Source organism: Heloderma suspectum, chromosome 5 (assembly GCF_057233095.1).
Source record: "Heloderma suspectum isolate Gila_16-S chromosome 5, 16-S_ref, whole genome shotgun sequence".
Classification (NCBI taxonomy): Eukaryota; Metazoa; Chordata; class Lepidosauria; order Squamata; family Helodermatidae; genus Heloderma; species Heloderma suspectum.
Window position 1 is genome coordinate 123,386,977 of NC_139462.1, and position 19,860 is coordinate 123,406,836.

At 46.9% G+C, this 19,860-nt stretch overlaps 1 protein-coding gene across 2 annotated transcripts in view; it reads left to right on the plus strand.

Annotated features, from left to right (window-relative positions):
• Positions 1-933: 933 nt before the first annotated feature.
• The window catches only part of LOC146344359 (janus kinase and microtubule-interacting protein 1), a 97,878-nt gene continuing 78,951 nt past the window's right edge, over positions 934-19,860 (plus strand). Inside the window, exons 1-2 of one of the 2 annotated variants that reach the window (XM_084859986.1) lie at positions 934-1,014; positions 11,173-11,318. In XM_084859986.1, coding sequence (XP_084716112.1) covers positions 11,274-11,318 — 45 coding nt within the window. In that variant the 5' untranslated portion in view covers positions 934-1,014; positions 11,173-11,273. The remainder of the gene's footprint in view (positions 1,015-11,172; positions 11,319-19,860) is intronic. The other variant, XM_084859984.1, reaches the window with a different exon arrangement.

A 19,860-nucleotide genomic window follows, 5' to 3' on the forward strand; every position in this document is an offset into this window, starting at 1 on the left:
ACCCTTCTTAAACTTCCTTCTCCTTTCGTATTTCTAACGTATTTCTAACCACCCAAGTGTTTTCTTAAGTTTATTGAAATCAGGCTTCCTAAAGTCCAGACTACGTTTAGCTTTCCCTTACCTCAGTATTCTGAATCCCAAGATGATGTGGTCATTTCCATCCAAGGTTCCCACTACTTTCTCCTCATGAGCCAGCAGTTCTTCCCTTTTGGTGAGGATCAGGTCTAGAATAGCTAATTCCCTTGTCTCTTCTTCCACCTTCTGGAAGAAGAAATTGTCAGTAAGCCAAGTCAGGAATTTATAAAACCTATCAGCAGAGTTTGAATGGAGTTGTCAGTCTTCTTGTCCCCTCTGCCTTTGAACACTATTTGACAGAAAGCAGAGCAACAAAGACAGTCCTCCCCATTAAGGAGATTATAAAATGCAGGAGCCCAGTGAAAATGAGCAATACCCCAGAGGAACAGCCAGATATAGGGCCAGCAGATCAAGTGGTGCTCCATGCAAGGAGGGTCCCTCAGCATTCCACACTTCATTTGCCTAACTTTTGAATGTCTTATTTTTAATTGTATTTGTGGCCTGTTACACAGCTTCACTGCATGATTTTCATGCATGATTAATCTTTGTGCAATAAGCTGATAAATTAGCATGCTTGGATCTGTAAATCTGTTTTTATAGTATTTGTTGTAGCTTTTCAGTGGATAGCCCATGATGGGTGCCCCAAAAGCCTAGCTCCCCTCAAGCCCCAACCCCAAATTGTTGTCTACGTTACCTGCCCCTAAATTTGGCCTGGCTGGAAGCATGCTGCTGCTTCTGATCTTGCTGTAGGCCTTGGTTATGGTCTGCCTTGTATAACCCACTGGTATATTTTTCTTTAAGAATTCTGAGGAAATATTCCTGCACATGCTCAGTAAAGGAGTGAGATAGGGAGTGGCCACCATTTTAAGCAGTTACCAAAATGCAGTGTAAAAGAAGCTTGCTTTCTCCTCCCTACAAGACCCTGAACTCTTGAGACAGGTTAGTAGTGTTAGACAAAAAGTTCTTGCTTCTGGTTGAAAGAAAGGATGCCAGGCAGGCAGCAGTGGACCCAACACTATTTTATTGATGTTTTGCAAAACAGGTGCAGAGCAAAGCAGTCTGGACCCCGAACTAAACATGCATAAGTCTTTTTATACCTCCGCCCCCTATACATTTTTGCTAGTGACAAGATATTTTAACAGACTAAGCTGCTAGCTGACACAGCAGAGAGTGTGACCTGCAGATGTACAATATGATTATGTCAGCATGTTTATTTGTGTGATTATGCTTATGTGACTGTCTTAACCATGTTTTACGACTTCCCTTTTTAACAGATGCACACTGCCACTGGGCATGTGTGTCCGGTGAGCTCAATATTTATGACTAATAGCTCAAAGGCCCAGGAAAGAACTGGCAGTCAAAGAATAAGAGGACAGTCTTTTTCTAACAATTCCCTCCTTTAAGTCTTTACTCATGTCTTAAAGCATTTTAAAACGGAGTTTCTTTATCAGCACAATAAAGCAAGAGCATCTGTTTTGACAAAGCAGTTTCAATTAACTGCTGGGATAAGCCTCGGGCGCAGGGGATAATGCAACAACCAAATAATACTAAAACTCCTACCACCACTACAAGCAAGATAAGGATTGAGGCTGCTAGGTGTTTCCATTTTCCAAACCATCTCTCTAACCAGGTGGTCACGGGGTTGTTAATCCCTGAATTCTCAGCTAATTCTTCGGACAAGGCGGTGAGGCCCCTCAAAGCCCTTGTTACCGTGCCGTCTAGGGCAGTGTTGTTAGGGATGAAGGTGCAACATCGTCCACCTAGCATGACACAAACCCCTCCTTTTTTTGCTAACATCATATCAAGAACACGCCGATTTTCCCAGGCCATTTGGCTGGTGGCATCTAGCTGCTCAGACAATCCTTTTACAGCATCCCGGGTATAATTTATAAACCTCTGTTGATTATAATAAATGTAATTGATCCAATCCACATTTTTGTTAATGGTCACCCACCAAAACAGGGTAGATTCAAATCCTGCAGCAATTTGATTTCTTCCTTTAAACTCATCTGGCACTCCCCTTGGTACTCCTATGGAGTCAATGTATATTCGATCATCAAAAGGGGTTACTGACCGTTTCTGCCGGGGTTGGCTAGTCCTCTCTGCGGGATGATATGCAATTGAAAAGGGGACTGCCAACTGAACTAACCCACAAGCTCTGGACCAATTGGAGGGCAACACCTCATACAACTCTAGGCCCCCACAGTACCACCAGAGATCAGCTCGTGGGATTGAAAGGGTGGAATTAACACATCTTATTTTGCTCGTCAGGTTCCCTATACGCCCCTCTGTGTCTGCAAGGTTTCGGTGTATGCATCTGGTATGGTTTCTTCTTTGCAAGAAGACTGTGGAAGGTCTAACGCGATCTTTTAATTTGAGTGGGGGGTATAACTTATTGAGGGTTTGGCATTCCTCCTCTCCCCATGCATCAGGATGTTGGAACAAACGGATCACGCAGGTGAGGAGGGAAGGAGTGTCCCATCCCAGAGGAAAAGGCAGCACCTTTGCCACTGATCTTCCTGTGGCACAAACAAAACAGTCAGACTTATTTAAGGACTTGGCTGTATCCTTTATCCATTCTAACCACACATTATCAGTTTCCTCTGTTATTGGGATTCCTAACCTAGTTCTCCAGGGACGCCTCTCTCTCTCGGGGATTTGTACCAGAAGTGGTCTGAAAGGCGTAGGTGTGGCATTTTGGGGTTTTATTTTAAAGCTGTCAAGCCTAAACCCTTGAGGTATCACCATCCATGTTAATATTTCTTCGACTAGCATTATCAACACCACCCACAATACTTGCTTCATATTACAAGTTTTTTGTAATTCGAACCCGAGCTTTTCCCAGTTGTGACTTGTATATTACAGGCGATTGTGGCTCCTGGATGGCTTCTTTGCCTGTGTCCCTGGCAGCTTCCGGAGGGGTGCCAGGGAGCAAAGGACCGTTGCCCGCGTCCTCCTGTTCTTTCCGGGTGACAGGAGGAAGCAGGGGTCATTTAAATGGCTTTAACCGGCTGCAATGTGTCCATTTGCTAGAACCTACAAGTTTTACACATGAGTGGCTGGTTGGTCCCACCAAATAGGGCCCTTCCCACCCTTCCTTTAAAGCTTCTTTATTCTACTTTTTCAGCAACACCTCATCTCCCGTCTGGAAGAGATGGATAGGTGCATCTAACGGCAATCTCTGGAACAGGACGGAATAAGCTCGTAGCTGTGAAAGAACAGACTGTAGAGAAGTCAACTGATCCCTTAGCATCTGATCACCCATTTCCCACTTGACTTCCTCCCTCCTTCCGCAGTGTACCCGAGGCGGGAACCCAAACATCAGCTCGAAGGGGGACAACTTTATGTCCTTTCTTGGCATCCTTCGAAGTTTTGTTAAAGCTATCGGCAGAGCCTCAACCCAAGTGAGCTTTACCCCTTGCTGGAGTTTGGTTAAAGTCTCCTTGAGACTCCAATTGACTTTTTCAACTTGTCCACTCGCCTGGGGTCTCCAGGGGCAATGTAAGTGCCACTCTACCCCCAGAGCCTGTGCCAGCCCTCGTGTAACAACTGAGGTGAAGTGTGAGCCCTGATCGGACTCTATAACTTCGGGCAGGGAGAACTGGGGCACCACCTCCTGTAACAACTTAGCAACAACAGTTTTTGCTTGGCAGTTTCTGCATGGAAACGCCTCTACCCACCCTGTCATTTGACACACTATCACAAGCAAATACCTGTAACCCCTACATGGTGGCATTTCAGCAAAATTAATCTGCACCCTCTGGAAGGGATAGTATGCCCATGGTCGCCCTCCTTTTGGTGGGGGGGGGTGCCCTGGGGGAATTAGTTTTCTGGCAGACCTCACAGGTTGTGGCTAGTCGGTGGGCGCGTACAGTTAAGCCAGGGGAAACAAACAGCCTCTTGCAATAGTCAATCATGGCTGATGCTCCAGGGTGTCCAAGAGAATGGTGGACTTGTTCTAGAACAGCCCTCTGCAGGGTCTGTGGAAGAAGCAGTCTTCCATCTGTCATCTGGATCCATCCGTCGTTGCAGGGACTTATTCCGTGTTCTTGTGCCATCTGTAACTCAGCAGGGGAGTATGTGGGGCGCTCTTCTCTTTTGGGTAAGACGAGGAATGTTCCTTGGATTCCTTCTCTGGCTGCTCTTTTTGCGGCTTCATCTGCCTTTTGGTTTCCCTGTCTCCATTTTTCCTCTTTTTCTTTCCCATGGGCTCGGACATGGACAACAGCCACTTGTGAGGGCAGCTGGAGGGCATCCAGAAGATCCACTATTAGGCCGCCATTAGCCACCGGAGATCCGTTTGCTGTAAGGAATCCCCTCTCTTTCCACAGTTGCCCATGAGCATGCACAACGGCGAAGGCGTTTTTGCTGTCGGTGTAAATATTTACTCGCTTTCCCTTGCTGGCTTGCAGGGCTCTTGTCAGGGCTACCAGTTCAGCGGATTGGGCAGAGAAATGAGGAGGCAGCTTTTCCTTGTGCACACTCTCGTCTTGGGTAACGACAGCCGCTCCTGTATAGCGCCGTCCATCTAGCATATAGCTAGATCCATCTACAAACAGATCTTTGGCTCCCTCTATTGGTTCATCTTCAAGGTCTGGTCGACCTTTAGTGTCTAGGTCCAGTACTTCAAGGCAGTCATGATCTGGGAGTCCCGGTCCGTTTGTGCCCAGTAATGTTGGCAGTAGTGTGGTGATATTAAAGCTAGAGCAGGCCTTAAAAGTGAGGTTTTCGTTTGTCAGTAAACCTATTTCATATCGGGAATGCTGGGCCGGGTTGAGAAATTTACTTCCTCCTCCTGATCCTAAAATCTGTGGCACTCCATGTGGCACCCAGACTTCAGTGGGTCCTCCTATCGTCATTTTCTCGGCCTCGGTGCAGATCAGAGCTGTTGCTGCCACTGCCCTCAAGCAACTTGGCCATCCTTGTGCTACGACGTCTAGGACCTTGGAATAATATCCCACTGGTCTCCAAGAGGGCCCTTTTCGCTGGCAAAGCACTCCCGAAGCTATGCCCTTATTTTCATGCACATAAAGTCTAAATGGCCGGCTGGGATTTGGTATGGCCAGGGCGGGCAGTGACACAAGGGCAGCTTTAAGACTGAGGAAAGACTTATTCATTTCCTTAGTCCATTTCCATTTATCCAATCTATCTTTTTGCAGCGCCTCATACAGCGGCCGCGCAGTTTCTCCATAGTTTGCTATTCATAGTCGGCAGAATCCGGTAATTCGCGGGGGGACTTAGGGACAGGAGTGTCACGGATGACTTTGACTCTTTCTTGCCCTAGGCTCCGAGTCCCTTTAGTTAAGTGGTAGCCTAGGAATTTTACAGTTGGTTGGGCCAACTGTACTTTTTCCTTTGACACTTTATAACCCCCCCCACTAGATGGTTGAGGAGGGAAACCGTTCCACTTAGGCACGTATTCTTGGCCTTGGCTGAAATCAGGAGGTCGTCACAGTACTGGAGGAGATGCACCTCTAAGTGCTGCTGGACCCAGGTTTCGAGGTCCTTTTGGAGCTGCTGGCCAAAAACGACCGGTGAGAGGTTGAGCCCCTGAGGGATTACTGTCCATGTTAGTTGAACCTTTGACCCTCCCTCTAGGCTCTCCCATTCAAAGGCCAACAAAGGCCTTGAATCAGAGTGGAGGCGGATGCTGAAGAAGGCGTCTTTTAGGTCTATGACAGTGAACCAGGCGCGCTCTTCTGGAATTCCTACAAGAAGGGTGTGTGGGTTAGGGACCACAGGATGGGGGGGGCCTCGATCTGCTGATTAATGAGGCGGAGGTCTTGCACCAAGCGATACCCCTTGCCCCCTCCTTTGGACACAGCGGGGATGGGCGTGTTATAGGGGGACATTATCTCGGTGAGCCGGCCTTCTTCTCGGAGCTTCGTTATTACTGGTTGTAGGCCCTCCTTCCCTTGGCGGGAAAGGGGATACTGTTTCACATGAACAGGCCTTGCTCCCACCTTAAGGGGAATTTTGTATGGTGCCGCCAACGTGGCACGAGAGGCCCCTCCAATCCCAGCCCAAGCTAGAGGGTTGACTCTGTTTTCTATTAAGCCCCAGTCCTCGTTGGCCTCTGAGGTGGGTTCTTCTGCAACCTTCAAAAGGGCCATTTGGTAGTTACTACTGTGCTGTTTGGGGAGCCATACCTCTATCCTTCCGTCAGGGGTAAAAGCAATCTCAATTTGGAGTTTAGTCAATAAGTCCCTTCCTAGCAATGCCACCGGACAGGAGGGGGTACAGACAAATGCATGTTCTAGGTGTGTTTTCCCAACCTTGGTGAACAGGGGACGAGAGAGAGGCACTCGGGTTGCCCTTCCCTCGACCCCCATTATGGTGGTGAACCCCCCACTTCCCGTTGGGGGCTCGCTGAGGGGGAGGATGGACAGGGCGGCCCCTGTGTCTACAAGGGCTTTGTAGGAGCAGCCCCCAACCTTTATTTTGACCATGGGGTCCCGTCTTGCCTCAGAGACGGCTAAGAGGGGGCCGGGCCCCGGTCTGTCCTAGTCTGTTTCTTGTTCGTACAAAACACTCTCCGCTCCTCCCATATTCTCCTCTCTCTCTTTCCGCTTCAAAGCCTCACAATCACGCTTCCAGTGCCCCATTTTCTTACAGAAGGCACACTGATCTTTCCCCAGGGGAGATCCCTTCCTTCCCCCTTTTCCCCCCTTCTTAGCTCCCCCTTTGTCGGGTCTAAGAACCGCAGCAAGGAGCTTTGCCTGCCTATTGTCTTTCTCTTTTCCTTCTTCGTCTTCTCGCCTCTCATAATCCTTTTGAGCTCCCTCAACTAAAACTCCTAGGTCAGCTGCCAGCCCTCCTTCAACCTTCTGCAACTTCTTTCTGATGTCTTGGCAGCTATGTCCCACGAACTGAGTCATGAGGATCCTTAAATTATTTGGATCATTCAAGTCAATGTCAGTATATTTAGCGAAGGCTTCCCTCAGCCTTTGGAGGAACACAGCAGGAGGTTCGTTTTTGTCTTGTTTTAGAGTCAGGACTTTTTGCAAATTGGGGGCCCTTCTCGCGGCTTGCTTCATGCCCGCTAAAATGAGCCGAAAATAGTCAGCATGTAAGCGTCTATGTACCGCTGTGGCCACCCCCCAATCGGGTCGCCCTGTGGGCAGAACCTCCACCGTCTCCTCTTCAGTTGCCTGGGGATTTTCCTCCCTATACTTGGCTCGTGCCCCCGCAAGGATGGTTGGCTTTTGACTGAGGAAACAGGTGTTTAGCAGCATTTGTGTATCGTCCCATGTGGGGTTGTGAGTGAGCCTCACATTCTCCATCAGAGACAGGAGTGGGCCGGGATCCTCTTCAAAGGAAGGGTTAAAGTGTTTCCAATTATACAAGTCAGATGTCGTGAATGGGACGTAGACAAACATCGTCCCTTGAGGATGTTGGGCGGTAGGGTCAGGGACTTCTCTGATGGGGAAGGTGAACTTCACCGGTGGTTGGGGATCCTTTTGCAGGTTATAGTTAGGTCCCCCTTTTGCTTCTCTTTGTAAGACCTCCAATCTTTCCTCCAGGGAATGCAGACGATCTTGTAAAGTGTCCCGGTGTTCAACTAGAGGGGTGGGGTCCTCTGGTACTATTTCGTGAAAGGGGTCCTCCTCGGGGGCATCCAGCCGCCGGGCGGGCCCCTCAGGAGAAGGTGGTGGTTGCAACGGGTGTGGTCGCCCTGTGACAGCTGTCCCGTAGGGAGGAGGAAGCAGTGGGTCCTCCGGTGCCGTGGCCATGACCCTAGGTGGTCCCTCTTTTGGTTGTTTCTTTTTGACCACCATGGGAAGGGCCAGGGACATGCATTCAACAACCCACGGAGCGGGTCTGCCGCCAAGGGGCACACAAGTTGCCCATGAATCAATATAAGGGAACTGGTCCCAACTTCCCCTCTGTGTTACTGTTATTCGCACATCAGATACCAAGGTCGGGTCAAAAGACCCCTCGGGTGGCCATTTGGGCTGTAATATTGGCCATTCCCGGGTGCAAAAAAAGGACAAGGCAATCCTTTGTCATGTTAGTTCCATAATCTTGCTTAAAACATGACCAGTTGCGCAAACAACACTCCAAGGGCGTATGGGACTTCTCCGCAGGCTTGGACTGGGACCCGCCCATGACGGTGGGAATTTCAATCAACAATTCTTGCGCTTCGCCCTCCTCTGACCCAGCCCGTCGCCGGGGTAGGGAAATGCAGATCAGGGCTCCTCACTCGCTTCCCCCGTAGGCATCTCACACAATCACAAACGTACCACCGTCCTGCATTTATCCCCTAATGTAAGCTGTTTCACTTACCCCAAGGGCCTCTTCTGTCCCGCCCGCAGCTGCGTCCATCTACTGCCGGTGCCTAAAAGGAGTGATCACGTCTCCCTCTCCCTCTGGCGTTGGTCCCCAAGCGCCTTCCCTGACGATAACGTGAGGAGAAGGCAGTGTAAAACAACCCCCTTTGGCCACTTCTCCTCCGCGGCCCTTCGGTTCAGCGCGAAGGGGACGCGCCCCGAAGCAGGATCCGAGTCACGGCACCAAATTGTTAGACAAAAAGTTCTTGCTTCTGGTTGAAAGAAAGGATGCCAGGCAGGCAGCAGTGGATCCAACACTATTTTATTGATGTTTTGCAAAACAGGTGCAGAGCAAAGCAGTCTGGACCCCGAACTAAACATGCATAAGTCTTTTTATACCTCCGCCCCCTATACATTTTTGCTAGTGACAAGACATTTTAACAGACTAAGCTGCTAGCTGACACAGCAGAGCGTGACCTGCAGATGTACAATATGATTATGTCGGCATGTTTATTTGTGTGATTATGCTTATGTGACTGTCTTAACCATGTTTTACGACTTCCCTTTTTAACAGATGTACACTGCCACTGGGCATGTGTGTCCGGTGAGCTCAATATTTATGACTAATAGCTCAAAGGTCCAGGAAAGAACTGGCAGTCAAAGAATAAGAGGACAGTCTTTTTCTAACAGGAGGGAGGGTTCCTTCTGAATTTTTTTTTTTAGAGCTATGATTTTTTTCTACAAACATTATGAGTTCCTTGTTGGTTATGTTCTTTTATATTGTATAAAGGGCTGTTTAACAAAGTTCCTGTGTTGCTGGATCCTGATCCATATTGAGAAGATTGCTGTGGAGCTGAAGTTAATGGAGGAGAGACTGTTTCTTCAGCCAGCAGGAAAAAAAAATCAAGCTTCAGAGAGATGTTTTATTTATATTTTTGTTGTGGACTTAAGCTGAAAACAAAGACAGAACTTTGGGAGGGCTGTTCTCGGTTTTATTGTTTTAGTGATAAGTAGATGGTATGCATGTAAAATTATTACATGTGCATTATTGTTTTAATTAAGATATTAAAATATATGTTAATTGTCCCTGTACAAAGCCTTTGCTGTGAGTCCCTTTAGAGACCCTGAAGAAAAAGTGTTACACTTTCATGGGGAGTGCCTCAGCTCCTTTTGAAGGGCTTTCTGGCCAAAAGCCAAGACAGACACAGTTACAGTAATGGGAAGCAGCTGCAACAGAGTTCATGTACATAAGAAGAGCCCTGCTGTATCTGACCAAAGGCCTATCTAGTCCAGCATCCTGTTTCCCACTTTCAAAAGCACAACAAGCAAGTATAATGCTTGCTGACACTCTCAAAGACTTCTAAAAGGTTAATGAGAGAGGACATACCTTTGGAGAAGCCACAGAGATTCTTCTTCAGCAAGATATGCTCTTTTAGGGGTGGGCAAATTGTTTGCTCTGAGGGCCACATTCAGGGATGTGCCACATCTGTGCATGATGTGCCCACACACACACACAAACTCAAGCACGCAGGCACATGATGTGCCCACACACACACACACACTCATGCACACAGGCACGTACATATGGCTCATCCACACACACAAAAGCGCTCTCTCTCTCTCTCTCTCTCTCACATACACCCCCACACACACTCTTCCCCCCGTGAGCACACACACATATTAATGCATACACACGCACTCTTTCTCCCACATTTGTGCCTCCCTTCCTTGTGCGCTGAGATTGGGCCTCCTCCCCTCCTGATTCTGCCAATTCTGAATGGGAAGAGGGCATGTGGAGATGACTTCTTGCACACCCTTTTTCTCTGCAGAATACAGGGGAAGACAGTGTGTGAGAAGTCATCCCCAGATTGTGGGTGGTTATCACACATCCTTCCCAGCAAGGGAGAAGTCATCTCTTCTTAATTTAGTATCAAAATTGAAAAATAATTCTCATTTTGAATTTGTGATTCTTATAAGTATTTTTCCACAATGCAAAGAACTAATTAAATATTTTACATGCAGATTATCAGTTTTAGGTTACATGGAGATTATCAGTTTTAGGAATGGAAGGTCATAGAACTTGAGAGGCAGATGGAATAATCATGACAACATCCTCTTGCATATGTGAAATCTATGCTGATGTTAGCATAGAGAGAACATGAAAGGAGAACATTAAGCAATGTATTAAGTATTTTATTTATACCCTACTTTTCTGGACATAGGACACTCAGAGTGGCTTCACAAAATAAGATTTACAAAACTAAACATCTATATCAGAAAGCAAAAAATATACATAAAAAACACTACCATAAATAAACTAACAAGCAACAATTTAAAATACAGTTCAAAAAGTATCTGCATGGGTGTGTCTTCCAGAGTTGGCAGTGCATCAGTAGCCAACATACCACTGCCTGACAGATTGGCTCCAAAGTGAGGAATCAGAGGAAATTAGCATTTGCTAGTGTAATGATTTGGGATCAAAGATTTGCACAACTGTAAAAAGGGGTTGGTCCTATATTGCCTTGCATCACAGCCCTTCTGTCAGCTTTCTGCCAAGTCAGAGCAGCAGGAAGAGAGCCCTTAATACCCACTGCATTTAACACTGCCATTGACTGAATCAATAAAGTCCAGCTGAAAGTTGCACAATATTTGACAGTAAGTACAGTGTTGTTTATAGAAAAATCTAGGAGCAGAATATGTCCAATATCATGGTAAACAGAACCAAAAGAAAATGTGATCTTACCTGGTAGTGATAATTCCAGGTCATATTGATCCAATGAAGAATTCACTTAATATTCAGACTACTTTCTTTGTTACCTTTCTGCAGCTGAAACAGTCTTGAGAGACAGAAGTGCACTTAAGCCACTTGTAGAAAAGAACAAAAGACTGAATAAAAAGAATGAGAATCTGCTGCAGAGTATACATAGAATGGAAGAAAAAATTAAGACCCTCTCCAGGGAAAATGTGGAAATGGTAAGTAGTAATTTTCTTCTCATCACAGTTTCTGATCAACAGTTCTTGTTGGTTTACGGCTGATTTGGGTATTTGTAAGGAGACTTTAAAAGCACTCCCAACTGAGTCAAGCGTCTAAGTTACACTGGTCTAAGTGCTGGTGTAGCAATGACAATCTTAGGCTGGGCAATAGGAATGTCCTGCCCAAGCCAGGGCACACATAGAATCATAGAATAGTAGGGTTGGAAGGGGTCTACAAGGCCATCGAGTCCAACCCCCTGTTCAATGCAGGAATCCAAGTCAGAGCATCCCTGACAGATGGCTGTCCAGCCTCGTCTTGAACGCCTCCAGTGTGGGAGAGCCCACCACCTCCCCAGGTAATTGCTTCCATTGTTGTATTGCTCTAACAGTCAGGAAGTTTTTCCTGATGTTCAGCTGGAATCTGGCTTCCTGTAACTTGAGCCCATTATTCCGTGTCCTGCACTCTGGGATGATCGAGAAGAGATCCTGGCCTTCTTCTCTGTGACAACTTTTCAAGCACTTGAAGAGCGCTATCATCTCTCCCCACAGTCTTCTCTTCTCAAGGCTAAACATGCCCAGTTCTTTCAGTCTCTCTTCATAGGGCTGTTTCCAGTCCCCTGATCATCTTTGTTGCCCTCCTCTGAACCCTCTCCAGTTGTTCTGCATCCTTCTTCAAGTGGGTGCCCAGAACTGGACACAGTACTCCAGATGAGGCCTAACCAGGGCTGAGTAGAGGGGGATTAGTACTTCCCAGGATTTGGAAGCGATGCTTCTATTAATGCAGCCCAAAATAGCATTTGCCTTTTTTGCAGCCACATCACATTGTTGGCTCATCTTCAGCTTGTGATCGACAACAATTCCAAGATCTTTCTCGCTTGTAGTGTTGTTGAGCCACGTATCTCCCATCTTGTAACTGTGCATTTGGCTTCTTTTTCCTAGATGCAGAACCTGGCATTTATCCCTATTAAATTTAATTCTGTTATTTTCTGCCCAGTGCTCCAAACTGTCAAGATCACTTTAAATTTTGTTTCTGTCTTCCAGGGTATTAGCTACCCTGCCCCATTTTGTGTCATCTGCACATTTGATCAGCATTCCCTGCACCTCCTCCTCCAAGTCATTCATACAAATGTTGAAGAGCACTGGGCCCAGGACTGAGCCCTGCGGTACCCCACTCATTACCTCTCCCCAGTTTGAGAAGGTCCCATTGATAAGCACTCTTTGAGTCCGATTCTGTAGCCAACTGTGGATCCACTGGATCGTTGTTTCATCTGGCCCACTTTGAGCTAGTTAGCTCATCAGGATATCATGGGGCATTTTGTCGAAAGCTTTGCTGAAGTCGAGGTATATGATGTCTACAGCATTCCCACGGTTCACAAGGGAGGTGACTTGATCAAAAAATGAGATCAGATTCGTCTGGCAGGACTTGTTCTTGACAAATCCATGTTGGCTTCGAGTAATCACATTAAGAAGAAGTGCTCCTTTCATATATTTCTATGATTCTACGAAATATCTGAAAGGAGCACTTCTTCTTAATGTGTGCCCTGGCTTGGGCAGGACATTCCTATTGCCCAGTCTAAGATGGTCACTGCTACACCAGCACTTAGACCAGTGTAACTTAGATGCTCTGTCAGCAGCAACCTCAAAGCTGCAATAATAGTAGTAAAGAGAGCTATTATAGCAATGGCAAGAGCCACTCCCACGAAGCTTCTAGCACATTGCTGCTACTGATGGTGTCCCATATGGCTCATATATGGAAGGCCATAAGCAGTAAGCAGCAAAGTAAGCATATACTTATGCTCTGTGTAACTATAAGCCTGTTTCTCTATTTGAAAAAGGGGTTGTGTTATTCCATGGCATGGGATGAACATTTGTCTCCTAGGTACCAAAAATAGTAGGCAGGTAGAAATTTCATTTGCCATTTGTGGGAAGACCAGAAGAGAAGATAGGCAAGTGTGCCCTGGGCCTTTTCACAGCCAACAATAGGAACGTCCTTCTGCTGATTTTGATCTGATCCACTTAAATACTGGATGTCTGTCCTTGCTTGACCAGAACCTTCTGCTATTCAGCCTCTGCCTTAAGGCTTTGCCTGATCTTAAGCCCCTGTTTCAGAGTTGTGCTCAGGTCATGAATTGGACATACCTTCTTTGTGCATATAAAACAGCAAAAAGACAAGGATAGACTTCCCCTTAACTGTGGGGATGTCAAGAGTCTGAATATCTGGGTTTCAATGAGTAACAGGCATAGACCAATTATAGGTTGACCTGTCCCTACCTAGAACTTAATTTCGCTCCAGTGTATTCTGAAGCTGATGTGTCCATCCATGATTTCCTGAAGCCTCATCAATGTGGAGTAGCTGGGAGTGAGGAACATTTGGCCAGCCAGAAACTTTTCACCATGTTTCCTGCACCTGGAAACAGTTTGTAGTGGGCTTGTGCTGACTTGTAATAATTCTGCTACATGGGGAGCCAGTCATGTGAATTCCAACACCTTGTGTGGACCTCAATACACATTTAGCTTTTTTCCACATTGTCACAGCTGCAGCTTTTGAGGAGTTGTAAAGGTGTGCTTAAAAGCTGATCCTACGCTGAATTCTGTGTGTGGTGTTGGTATCCCCACATTGACTCAGTTTGGCAGCTACTGTAACTGACAGGTGGTATGAGAACAAATTGCATCTGCTACTGCATGGAAATAGTCTCCCATTCTTTCTTTGATACATCCTGGCATACTAGATGTCAGGGTGGACACTGAGCCCATAGAATCCCAGAGTAGTTCTGATGCTGAGGAAGAGGAGTCGCTCCTGGGAGAGGAGCGCGCTCCTCTTTCCCAGGGCCAACAGCTGACGGAGATTCCTCCCACCAGCATTCCTAGCTTAGATAGCAGTCCTGGGAGTGACAGAGTTGATGGACGCGTGACGCCGAAGCAGAGAGCGGCGCCAAATGGAGGGCGCAGAAAGGAAGCGTAGTGCCCGGTTGGCGCGCAAACAACGGCTGCGCCCAGAGGATCCAAGGGAAAAGGGGAGGGACTCTCCCTAGTCCTTAAGTTCAGGGGTCTGCCAGTAATTCCCTTTCAAACGGGGACCAACTGTTCCAATGTAGGGCATAGGTACTCTGCTGCTCAGATCTAGTTGCTAACAGTAGAGTTGCTAAGTTGTAAAAGAGAAATAAAGCTTTGAAAAGAATCCATTTGTCTGTGTAGTGTAGTGTAGTGTAGTGTAGTGTAGTGGTGAGAGTGACGGACTGGGAGCCGGGAGATCCGGGTTCTAGTCCCCACTTGGCCATGGAAGATCACTGGGTGACTTTGGGCCAGTCACAGCCTCTCAGCCCAACCTACCTCTCAGGGCTGTTGTTGTGAGGATAAAACAGAGAGGAGGAGGATAATGTAAGCTGCCTTGGGTTCTTTGCAAGAGGAAAAAAGGCAGGATATAAATGCAATAAATAAATAAATAAATGTCTGGATTTGGCTACTGGATTAGACTGAGAGAGGCCTCCAAGGAGCCCTTGACACTAGCCTCATACAAATGGGGTACTAATCTTCTATGAACATGTTCTCCTAATGATAGGAGCTCTTCCAATCATTAATGAGCTCTTCCAATCATGCCTTAATTGCTGGCAGCCAGGCTTGCTGCTTCCTTTGTATATTGAGGATGGGGGGAATTTGGGGGAGTGGTGTTTTGCGTCCTGTGGGTTCCACCTCAGCAACAGGGCTGTACAAGCAAGTCTTTCCCTGCCCAACAGCTTCCAGTTCCCCTTATGTGTATCTAAGTTCCCCCCCCCCACTGCCCTTGATCTGAAAACAGTCTTGCAATAAGCCTTGCCTTGCATACTTTGGAAACTGGGTGGGGGGAACCTTGATGACAACAGAATGAGAAGCGCACTGGAGTATTACCTCAATTTTCATGGAATTGGCTTTGGTCCGTCAGGGACAGACAAAGCAAAATAAACCAAGTGTACCGTGCTTTTAAAATCCAGTTTTCAGGGGTCACACAGTGCTTGAAAGGATACTTCCGGGTGGGGTAGGTGGAGTAGAAATGAATGTCATCAGAATGGCAAGGGCTGCTCAATCAATGAGAGAGGCTTGTTTCTTGGCCCTTGTCCAAGCTCCCCCTTGATACTGCATTATTATGAATGGAGAACAACTAATAGGCTCCCTATGGGAGCATTCCCCCGCCCCATTTCACCACATTCCAGCAATCTGTGGCGGAGTTATTCCTCTCTCCCCGTTCCCCAATGTGTGAGAAGCCAAAATCCCGGTGTCTTGAGTGCAGCACCTGAAGGCTTCCCGTGAGAGCATCTCTTCCCACACCCATTTCGCTGCATTCCAGCAATCTGCCATGGAATCTCTTCCCTGTTCCCCAATATGCACACTTTTATCTTGAAAAGCCAAAATCCCTGGTTCTCCAGTGCAACATCTGAAGGCTTCCCCTGAGAGCATCCCCCCCAGCCCAGTTTTGCCCCATTCCAGCCAACTGTTGCAGAGTTATTGGTTCCAACCCACCCACCTTTCTCCTTCCCTGGGCACTTTCTTCCTGCTTGCAATGACAGGCTCCTGAGACCTCTCCAAATTGGAGAAGTGACTTTACATAACATCAGAGAACTGACTTTACACAATATTAGAGATGCAATTTAACACAACAGTGGAAAAGTGAATGCAAACATCAGAGAAGTGCATCATCATGGAGGCTAATTACGGGTGAAATGGGAGTGCGGGGCAGTTCTGAAGGCTGGAAAGGCTCAGTGAGGTCAATGCCAAGTGAAAGACACACCCCTGGGCAGGGCTATCATGCCAAAGTAAATGCAGAGGGAGAATAGGGCACACAGCACCAGAAGCACAGAGAACCCAAATTAAAGAAATAAAACAGAGCAAAAGTAGTCTCAGAAAATCTGGCTTTTCCACCAGAAATCTCAGGGGTGGCTAGGGGTGTACAAAACCCCGCTTATCTGGCTCCGCTGGGTTCCGCAGGTTGGGGGGAGGCGATTGGTTCCTCCCCACGGAATTCTTGACGGGGGGGAGGCGATCCGTTCCCCCCCAGAATATTTACGTAGCCTGTCACGGCTGAAGCAGGGACGCAAATGGCATCCGCTACACCATTTGCGTTCCCCCTTTAGCCGTGATAGGCTACATAAATATTTACGTAGCTTATCACGGAAAAAAAAAAGGGAAGGCAAATGGCGGCTGCCATAGCCGCCGCCATTTGCGTTCCCTTAGTTTTGCCGTGATAGGCTATGTAAATACTTAAGTAGCCTATCACGGCTTCCGCAGGGATGCAAATGGCATCCCTGCGTTAGCCGTGATAGGCTACGTAAGTATTTACGTAGCCTATCATGGCTATATGGAAGAAGCGAATGGCGACTGCAGATGCAGCCACCATTCGCAATGCAGCGCAGACGGCAGCAGGTAGGTGCTCCATTCTGGGCCCATTTCATGGGGTGGGGGGGCGGGGGGCTTCGTTCCGCCACGGATCTTGGGGGGCCAAATGCACTGGCATTCGGCTTCACCAAGATCCGTGGCGGAATTTTCTGCCATGCCTAGGGGTGGCTGCAGATTGACCATGATGACATCATCTGCTGCGAGTAACCTCAAAATGCTCCCAAATTGCAGCAAATCCCCATGAGAACAGCCCCCGGTGAAAGTACAAATACATTTATGGATGATATGGTATTTAAATCCAGCTCTCCTGGGGTGAGTCTTAACATTCTGTCTAGTAAACCATACTGAGTCCCATTATGTAACCATGCTGATCTATGTTCCAAAAAGTGGCATTCCTGGAAAATTCAATATTCAAGAGAAAGTACAGCAGTGCATTTAATAAGTAAGCCCCCCGGAGTTCAGTCAGTGTGACTTTTCCAGGTAATGTGCATTGCAATTTGCAGCTAAAGAGGTATTCCACTTTTCTTACTTCCCTTAATGAGAGCCTCAGGTCAGTGGCAGATTCAGGACAGACAAAAGGAAGGTGCCCTTCAAAAAAGCAAAACCCTACACCAGAGATTAGGGATACTGACCTCCTAACTGTCACCTTAATACCTTCTTGGGATCTCTAATCCCCTGTGTGGCGGTCTGGTGGACAGTTTTTTTAGTTTCTTTTGTTTTAGTTTCTGAGAAAAGGCAAAGTTTATGCATGGCTAGCACAAAAACTACTGGGCCAAACTGTCTGAAGTTTGGCAGGTTCAGTCACCTCCATTGGGGCTGCCAAGTGCCCAGATTTCACGCAGTTCTGCGGAAGCTGCTTTTGCGCTGTGGCTGTCAGCTGAGGCAAGTCAGAAGTAGTACTGATCTGAATACTGTTATTATTTTCTATTTTTCAAAACATTGTTTTGCAACACATATGTGAAGGTAGGCCTGACTAGGCCTTGTGAGTAGTTTGGTTCAAGCAACCAGCCAAGGTGCCTGATGGGATTGAGTGTGTGTGTGTGTGTGTGACCATGAGAAGGTAATTGTAACTTGCTCATAAGCAAGAAATTCCTACCCACCAAAGTAACTCATCCCTAAAGATAAGAAGGCCGCTGTGCAGATAAGATTGTGCTAAGTACTAATTGTTTTTTTAGCACGCGTAGTGTGTTTTTCTTTGTTCTCCAACTTTCAGTCTCTGTAAATGCATCCTGTTTTCCTTTGGGGGGAGAGACACAGTTTCATCTGTCTCTCCCACAGCCGTGATGTGCTTTAATAAATTTCTGACCGTTCAACCTAACCTGCCTTGGATATTTCCTTAACAATTTGGTGCCATGACTCAGATCCCAAATGCTGAGGAGAATCGAACCAATTTGGACCGCCATTCACTGAACATCCCAGAAGCACGTACCAAGTATAATGTGGTTGCTTTCCCGCAGAGTTCCTGCAACTGCTACTTTATCCACTAAGTCATCTCTGTTGGTTAGGATCAAGTCAAGGATAGTTCTTTGTTCTAAAGGAAGCAAAAGCCGAGTGTAGCCAAACCCGTACCCTGGATTTTAGGAAAGCTGATTTTAATAAACTCAGAACAATGATAAGTAAGGTCCCATGGCAAGCGACTCTAATGAGAAAAGTAGTCCAAGATGGGTGGGAGCTTTTAAAAAAGGAAATTCTCAAGGCACAATCACAAACAATTCCAACAAGAAGAAAAGGTGGAAGACAACAGAAGAAGCCAATGTGACTTCACAAAAAGCAAAGAGTTGTTGTTGTTGTTGTTGTTCAGTCGTTCAGTCGTGTCCGACTCTTCGTGACCCCATGGACCATAACACGCCAGGCCTTCCTGTCCTGCGCTCTCTCCCGGAGCGTGCTCAAGTTCATATTCATTGCATCCGTGATGCTATCTAGCCATCTCATCCTCTGCTGTCCCCTTCTCCTTTTGCCTTCAGTCTTTCCCAGCATCAGGGTCTTTTCCAGAGAGTTTTCTCTTCGCATTAGGTGGCCAAAATATTGGAGCTTCAGCTTCAGTATCTGTCCTTCCAATAAGCACTCAGGGTTGATTTCCTTTAGGATTGACTGATTTGACCTCCTTGCAGTCCAGGGGACTCGTAAGAGTCTTCTCCAGCACCACAGTTCGAAAGCATCGATTCTTCGGCGCTCAGCCTTCCTTATAGTCCAGCTCTCACAGCCATACATTACTACTGGGAAAACCATAGCTTTGATTAGACGGACCTTTGTCGGCAAGGTGATGTCTCTGCTTCTGACTATGCTGTCTAGGTTTGCCATAGCTTTCCTCCCAAGGAGCAAGCGTCTTTTAATTTCATGGCTACAGTCACCGTCTGCGGTGATCTTGGAGCCCAAGAAAGTAAAATCTGTCACAGCTTCCATTTCATCCCCTTCTATATGCCAGGAAGTGATGGGGCCAGATGCCATGATCTTCGTTTTTTTAATGTTGACGTTTTTCTGGAATTCTCTTGCTTTCTCCATGATCCAGCGAATGTTGGCGATTTGATCTCTAGTTCCTCTGCCTCTTCGAAACCCAGCTTGTACTTCCAGTAGTTCTCAGTTCGTATACTGCTGAAGCCTAGCTTGTATGATTTTGAGCATCACCTTGCTGGCATGTGAAATGAGCGCAATTGTGCGGTAGTTTGAACACTCTTTGGCATTGCCCTTCTTTGGAATTGGAATGTTACCTGACCTTTTCCAGTCTTGCAGCCACTGTTGAGTGTTCCAAATTTGTTGGCATATTGAGTGCAGCACTTTAACAGCATCATCTTTTAGGATTTTAAATAGCTCAGCTGGAAGACTGTCATAGAATCATAGAATAGTAGGGTTGGAAGGGGCCTACAAGGCCATCGAGTCCAACCCCCTGCTCAATGCAGGAATCCAAGTCAGAGCATCCCTGACAAATGGCTGTCCAGCCTCATCTTGAAGGCCTCCAGTGTGGGAGAGCCCACCACCTCCCCAGGTAATATGTTCCATTGTCGTATTGCTCTTACAGTCAGGAAGTTTTTCCTGATGTTCAGCCGGAATCTGGCTTCCTGTAACTTGAGCCCATTATTCCGTGTCCTGCACTCTGGGATGATCAAGAAGAGATCCTAGCCTTCTTCTCTGTGACAACCTTTCAAGTACTTGAAGAGTGCTATCATATCTCCCCTCA